Raw genomic sequence first — 7,875 nt, forward strand, 5'->3', positions numbered from 1 at the left:
AATTTGTGTCGTTTACATTTTTTTTGTTAAACGGGCTGCCCAACTCGCTTCTTTAAGTATGTAACCAAACAATCCTGGTGCCCTCCCCCCTTTCTGGCTCACCAGACTAGATCCTGAGTTAGAGAACAGAAGATCACAGGCTCCAATCTTGACGATGCACTTTTTCATAGAACTTGTATTAATAAATTCTGTTGGTGGATGACATGACAGATATGATATTAAAACATCTTTAATTATGTTTACATCAATGGCGTAGCCCACAAACCCCGAGGGGTATAGATCCACTTTCTCTTCTTGTACACATTCAGCACGAACAGACGAAAGAAAACAGTTTGAAACTGAAAATGAGAATCCCCCATCTGTTTGGTGCCTAGACTGCCTGGTGAACACAACCAGAGGACACAGAGACAAAACAGATGAAGCAATCGATCCAAAAAGGAAAAGACATCCATGATAAAGTAATTCAGGCAACAAGGCTTAAGTGACAGACATTATTAAAACAAAGTGTAAAAGCAATAAGAGCGAGTGTGCTTTTTCCAGTGAACACTATAGCTAATAGTATCTGTGACGAGTTTGCAGTTGAGTTGACCAATGAGAAAAAGCAATGATCTGCAGTCGAAAGGGGACGGACACCTGTTCCAGTCATCAACAGGCTGAGTCAGGATGTTATTGCCATGTTAATGTCCGTGTCAGACCCACTCCTTGGGGTTTTGTAACACCTCCAGCATATCGGCCTCCAGGGTGCCTTTAGGAGGCTCATGCATGTACTCCCACCTGGGGAGAGAGAATACTGTCAGCATGAATGAGAGACCTGGGTCTACTTCAAGGGACTGCAGATAGAAATGCCATGCGCCAAGCTGGATGAGTTGACTCCACAGGTCTGTCTCTGGTTGATACAATAGGACCCACCACACAGACATACTGAGCACCGTCTCCTTGACTCAACAGGAAGCCAGCTCTCATTTCCTTTCAAATTAATCTGTTTTAGGGATGTTTTAACGTTGTTTCTCACCCTGTTTCCTAATTGGAACAATAAAGAAATTGATTACATGATTGGTAGATTGACACCAGCATTTCCCTCTCTGAACCGGTGAAGATTAATCAGGGAGGGATGATCACAAAGCTGATGTGATCCCTATTCTCATGTCTGTTCAACAACACACATACCTTCCTGTAGACAGTAGCACACCCCACATACAGTCCTCACCAGCCCAGTACCCAATCACCAGTGCTATCAGCAGCACGGCCGTGTGATGTCACAGAACTCACTTGGCTGTGAGAGGCAAGGACATGAGGATGCTCTCGATCCTGGAGCCTGGCGTGGCCAGTCCAAACTTCACCCCTCTGTCATACACCAGGTTAAACTCCACATACCTGAAAACACTCACAAGTTACAGACAGAAGACAGGCATGATTGTGAGAATTCACACAAGATGTATATTTATTAAATGGCACACACAGACAGCCCTCTCATCTGTACCCACCTTCCTCGTCGCACCTGCTGCCAGTCCTTCTCCTCTGGGCTGAAGGGGTCATTAAGGTGTTTCTGGACAATGGGCAGGTAACAGGGCACCACGGTGTGGGCACAGCTCTTAACGAAGCTGAACGCCTCCTCCTGGCTGGGAGAGTCCAGGTCGTCAAAGAAGATGCCACCGATTCCCCGCGTCTCGCCACGATGGGGAATGTAGAAGTACCGGTCACACCTACAGAGCAGCATACCAGGAGGAGTGTTTTAGATTGAGGAAACATGTTCTGTTGCATGTTATGGTCGCACTACTTGTACCTGCCTGCAGGTATATTGTTTTAGAACTTAGATTCAGCAGGCTTTAAATAAAGTGTTTCCCATGTTATTAATATTTACAGTCCCTGCAAAACTGCATAACAACTGGTACAGTGCATTCCTTTTACAGATATTTAACCAATCAGTTAGTCTAAGCCGGGGAGTGGTGGGGGGGTTCTACTAAACTATATGGAATAGTTTTAAGAAGATTATACCAAGGATCATTTAGCTATTTGATTTAGAATTTTAAGACCCCTTGAAGGATCCCAAAAATACTGCTATTAGCCCATACAAACGCATTGAATAACATATTCATTACATGGAACAACCGAGTCCCCCAAAAATATCAAAATTAAGTATGTTCTGATGTGTCTCTCCTATATTTGAGAGATATAAGAAAGATTAGGAAACGTTTCTTAAAAAAAATAAATGCTTCTATTTTTTACATGCATTTAACCCCATATTTTTGGCACTAAACTGTCTCCATATATACTTTTCAACTGCTACCGGGGGACCTTCAGATGGGTCTTGTGAGGCCTGTGGGGGTCCCAGAGGAAAACAACCGACATGTACTGTTAGCTTCATTAAATAGTACCTGCAAAACACCAGTCTCAACGTCAACAGTGAAGAGGCGACTGCAGGATGCTGGCCTTCTCGGCAGAGTTCCTCTGTCCAGTGTCTGTGTTCTTTAGCCTATATTTTCTTTTTAATTGGCCAGTCAGAGATGTGGCTTTTTCTTTATAAAACTCTGCCTAGAAGGCCAGCATCCCCGAGTCGCCTCTTCACTGTTGACATTGAGACTGGTGTTTTGTGGGTACTATTTAATGAAGCTGCCAGTTGAGGACATGTGATGTGTCTGTTTCTCAATCTAGACACTCTAATGTACTTGTCCCCTTACTCAGTTGTGCACCGGGGCCTCCCACTCCTCTTTCTATTCTGGTTAGAGCCAGTTTGCGCTGTTCTGTGAAGGGAGTAGTATACAGCGTTGTACGAGATCTTCAGATTCTTGGCAATTTCTCGCATGGAATAGCCTTCACTGAATTTCAGAAAAAAGTCCTTTGTTTCCACACAGGAGTGATGGTTGCTGATAATGGGCCTCTGACACCAATGTAGATATTCCATATTCCAGCTACAATAGTCATTTACAACATTAACAAATGTCTACACTGTATTTATGATCAATTTGATGTTATTTTAACGGACAAAAAAAATGTGCTTTTCTTTCAAAAACAAGGACATTTCTAAGTTATCCCAAACTTTTCAACGGTAGTGTACATGTCCTTGAGACTTTAACCTTTGTACAGAGGGGTGTAGCCCAAACGGTTCATATTAGTGTGGAGCCCAAACGGTACAGACAGAAGTCGGCAGATCGGCTGTACCGACTTTAGACAAGTCTCCTGACACTTGTGGAGGTCGTAGAGCAAAGGTCGTGAAAGTCTTGTCTTTCCATAGAGACGTCGTAATGGTTTGTAGGCCAAACCGTTCGGATGTTACAGACGATTTTGTGAGAAGACTGATTTTCGGGATGTCTCATGGTCTGACAAACACCACTCTCACAGTGTTACATATGCGGAGGATAGAGACGCATCCAATGCAAAAAACAACAACATCTCTCTAGCTAAAACTGACAGATTTTAACTGGGATTTTTGTATTATGCTAATTCAATTTCCTTGTGGGCAACGACCTCGGGGTGAAAAAACATGGTAGAAATGTGGAGCTACTAGTTACAATTAGAGGTCGACCGATTAGGATTTTTAAACGCTGATACCGATAACGATTATTGGAGGACCAAAAAAAGCAGATAACCGATTAAATTACAATTATTTGTAATAATGACAATTACAGCAATAGTGAATGAACACTTATTTTAACTTAATATAGTACATCAATAAAAATCAATTTAGCCTCAAATAAATAATTAAACATGTTTAATTTGGTTTAAATAATGCAAAAACAAAGTGTTGGAGAATTAAAAGTGAAATATATGCCATGTAAAAAAGCTCATGTTTAAGTTACTTGCTCAGAACATATGAAAGCTGATGGTTCCTCTTAACATGAGACTTCAATATTCCAAGGTAAGAGGTTTTAGGTTGTAGTTAATATAGTATTTATAGGACTATTTCCCTCTATACCTTTTGTATTTCATTTACCTTTGACTATTGGATGTTCTTATAGGCACTATAGTATTGCCAGTGTAACAGTATAGCTTCCATCCCTCTCCTCGCCCCTACCTGGGCTCGAACCAGGAACACATCGACAACAGCCACCCTCGAAGCATCGTTACCCATCGCTCCACAAAAGACGCGGCCCTTGCAAAGCAAGGGGAACAACTACTCCCAAGTCTCAGAGTGAGTGACGTTTGAAACGCTAATCAGTGTCCAAAAATACAGATTTCCGATTGTTATGAAAACTTGAAATCGGCCCTAATTAATCGGCCATTCCAATTAAATCGGTCAACCTCTAGTTTCAAAGACTCTAGACAGAGGTAGTTATAATAATGTTACTACACTAAATGAAAATGCAACCAAAAGTTATTTAAAAATACAACTACTGAAAAAAAAAATGACAGAACTGAATGTTTAAAAAGCAAAGAGCCTATAGGAAGCCACACAACACTGACACACAAAGACGAACAGCACCCACGCTCACTCACAATGTCATTTTATATCTAGATACCACTGAACAAACAGTCTTCTTATCACTGCTGAACAGTAGAGACCCACCCAGTGTAGTCACACACACACACACACACACACTTTTCACATTGTGTCACAGATACGTGTCGTACCACTTCTTGAAGTCGGGGTAGTACTGAGGGTGATGTTTGTCACAGGCCTCCTTCAGACTGTTGTGAAAGTGAGCACCATCCTCCTTATTGACATAGGTAGGAGTCAGGTCTGTACCCCCACCAAACCACCACTGTTTAGTACCTGGGGGGGAGAAAGAAAGAGACAATAGTGATCATTCATTATGTCAGCTCTGACTATTGAATGGTATAAGGTCATAGGTCACAGCCTCACCGTCTCCTTCTTCTATCTCAAAGTATCTGTAGTTGAAGTGCACTGTGGGAATGTGGGGGTTCGTGGGGTGGATGACGGAGCTCACTCCCATGGCACAGAACGGCAGCTTGCCTGGGAGAGGACAAAACAATACAATCAAATGAAATAGAATTCAATTCCTCTTAACCATAGTCCGACTCAAGGATCAAGGAAGGTACAACAGATAATTACCTCCAGTCTGTATCTACATCCACCACATCTACTGATATTATACAAACCATAGTGAAAGATCTGCAGGAGCTCACCCAGACCACCCAATCATCTGACATGGTATCTGGAACCTCCCTGCTCACCAATTCCTTTAACACATTCTGTTATCAGAATGGCCATCTCTGGTCTCGGGTGAACCACGTAGCATGAGGTGACACACTATACTGTAAGACAACACAATGTTCTGCTGTAGTTTATGAGGTTGATATGAACTGTGAGGGTTATACTCACCATCTTTTCCTTTGAGGACCTTCCCTCTGCTGCGCATCTGCTTGGCGGCCTCCTCGGTTAGGTTCCCAAACACCACGGACACGTTGACCCCCGCCTTCTCAAACACCCTCCCATCCTGCAGCACACAGCTGATGCCCCCGCCACCTGAAAGACAGACGGATCAACCCACGAACAGAGACAGACAGGCATGGACAAGCATATAGGCAGCACAGAGACAGACGTTATGTTATTAAACTAAAGAAAGGCCCAAAACCCCAAGCACTTTGCTATATTGTCATACCGATACTGGCATGGGTTCACAGTGTGGCTGTGGCTGGTTACTGGACTAAGGACAGGGTGGACAACCCTCGGATTAGTTTTTGTACATTCATTGAACACTTCTATGTTTTGCTTGTGTCATTGTGAATGTGCCAGGGTTGATAATTGCCAGATAGGCCTAAGTAAGATTATACACTGGATTTAGTTAGAGGTTGACTGACTAGTTTATCCATGGGCGCGCATCGGCACGTGCCAAAGGGGAGATACTTGCCTTCTTTCCGTTCCCATCGGTCCACTTTGAACTTGCCGCCGTCCACCTCCTCGAGCGCTCTGCAGAACTCCGCCTGCGTCTCCATGATCAGCATCTCCATCCTCGTGCACATCTCTTCTTTCCTCTGCTGTAGAACTTTGACATCGGTACACGGCGGAGACATGAATGTCTTGCATTTCTCCGCTATCTCCGTGTCCTCATCCTCGGTTTTGGGGATCACCGATGCCATTTCAGCTCGCTGAAAGTGAATAGCGCTGGCCACAAACCCCGCCACTGTCGCTGCTGCTCCAGCTACAAGCACTGCGCCTCTCCTGGTCCGCCCGGGTGCAGTTCTGCCTGCTGTCCCGAGGGACATGAACCGCACTCCAGTAGCGTTGGGAACCCATCTCACTCTCGGAAGCGAAGTTAACCTGCGGACTGAAGTTTTAAAGAAGACAGAAAGGTGCGAGTCGACTCTGGAAGCTCCCTTCGAATAAGGAATCAAACATTGTCTCACGGTGGTTTGCGCCGTTCTGTTTATGGAATAAAGAACGATGGTAGACATTAGTAGTAAATTATCTAGCTATCGTCTCCGTGTAAAAGGTACAAATTGGTAGACATCTAGCAAAAACTGAAAAATACTACCACAAGTTGACAGACGTGCAAGCAGACAGGTCCGCAAGGGGGGGTGTACTTGCTTTGAACCGAGCGATGAAGCATGGGGAATGGTGTTTCCCGATGAGACTTTGCAGGCTTGTTTAACTGATAGTGAATTGCAGCAAACAGCAAGACCCACAAGCCAGTGCTTTTCTGTAGGCGTGTCTTTATTAACCAGAACGTGACAAGCGACCCGTTGCTCTCTGTGTCAAGATAAGAGTGATTGGCCCATAATGACTGATGGATTTCATTTACATTTACATTTCTTTTCTTATTCCTGTAAAGCATGAAGACAATTCTGCCATATGCATTTTTTCTCTCACACAAATCGTAGATTACAATGATCAGAAAAAGGATTGCTTATGTGCCCCAACTTTTTTTGAAAAGGGTGTACAATATAAAAGCTGCCCCATTATGCACACGAAAGGAAGTGTGTGTGTGTGTGTGTGTGTGTGTGTGTGTGTGTGTGTGTGTGTGTGTGTGTGTGTGGGTTGGTGCTTCTATCCTTGTGGTGGACCTAAAATCCTCACGAGGATAGTAAAACATGGAACATTCTCCCTTGTGGGGACACGTCTCCATGAGGACAAATGTTATTTGAAGTTTAGGGGTTAGGTTTATGGTTAGGGTTGGAATTAGGATAAGAGGTGGGTTAGGGTTACAGGTTTGGGAAAATAGGATTTCAAATGGAAATTCATTTTAGATGCCTACAAGAATATAATAACAAAACGTATTTGTGTGTGTGTCTGTTTTCTGGTTTAAGCAAGTGCATGTTGTCTTAATTATCTATGACAACAGCAATATTAAACCCTAATTAGTTTCGCCAGGGAGAGGAAGAAGCATAGGAGATGATCTGGACAGGTGTTCTGGCTGAATCACGAACATGTAGGCGGGTAAAACAAAGGCAGACAGAGTCCATAGAAGAGGATATAATGCATACGTGTTTTATTTTTTTATTCGTGGTGAGTTTATTTTGATGGGATTGTATTTGCACATTCTCTATTGCATACATAGCTCTTCGTTTGTCGTTATTAGGCTGTTTACTCGTGGACCATAGAAACCAGACTACGTCTGACTGCTTGTCACATCATGTTATCCTTTTGTATATCCGCAGGATTTTACAAGCTGCAATACATCTAACAGTAACTCCGATCCCAGTTAAGACAGTACATCTCACAATGTCGTCCCCATAATGTAATGCAAACTGCAGCTGGAGCAGGTTGAAGTGTTTCTCCTGCGCTATGCATCATTCGGCCAGTGGAGGGCCACCGTGAGGCGTAGTGTATCTCCTGCGCTATACATCATTCGGCCAGGAGAGGGCCATCATGAGTCATAGAATGAATACAGGTCCACTATACTATATGACTGATGATCTGTGAGTTGAACGCTTGTGATGCGTGCTTACAGAGTTTGGAATTGTATTATCTTTTTG

The 7,875-nt window shown here is 43.4% G+C and overlaps 1 protein-coding gene across 1 annotated transcript; it reads right to left on the bottom strand.

Annotated features, from left to right (window-relative positions):
• Positions 1–213: 213 nt before the first annotated feature.
• LOC135524743 (oxygen-dependent coproporphyrinogen-III oxidase, mitochondrial-like) lies at positions 214–6,493 on the bottom strand. The gene is made up of 7 exons (XM_064952530.1): positions 5,811–6,493; positions 5,282–5,425; positions 4,802–4,912; positions 4,570–4,711; positions 1,485–1,703; positions 1,270–1,374; positions 214–774 (listed from the first exon to the last, which is right to left on the bottom strand). The coding sequence occupies exons 1-7, from the start codon at positions 6,352–6,354 to the stop codon at positions 690–692; spliced, it is 1,350 nt and encodes a 449-aa protein (XP_064808602.1). The 5' UTR covers positions 6,355–6,493; the 3' UTR covers positions 214–689.
• Positions 6,494–7,875: the final 1,382 nt, after the last annotated feature.

This window comes from Oncorhynchus masou, chromosome 31 (assembly GCF_036934945.1).
Source record: "Oncorhynchus masou masou isolate Uvic2021 chromosome 31, UVic_Omas_1.1, whole genome shotgun sequence".
NCBI classification, from domain to species: Eukaryota; Metazoa; Chordata; class Actinopteri; order Salmoniformes; family Salmonidae; genus Oncorhynchus; species Oncorhynchus masou.

Excerpts from the sequence above, each read along its gene's own strand:
- LOC135524743 (XM_064952530.1), bottom strand. The coding sequence starts at position 6,354 with ATGTCTACCATCGTTCTTTATTCCATAAACAGAACGGCGCAAACCACC. Across the intron at positions 5,426-5,810 it reads CCGATGGGAACGGAAAGAAG|GTGGCGGGGGCATCAGCTGT; the intron begins GCAAGTATCTCC and ends TCTGTCTTTCAG. Across the intron at positions 1,704-4,569 it reads TACCCCGACTTCAAGAAGTG|GTGTGACCGGTACTTCTACA; the intron begins GTACGACACGTA and ends GCTGCTCTGTAG.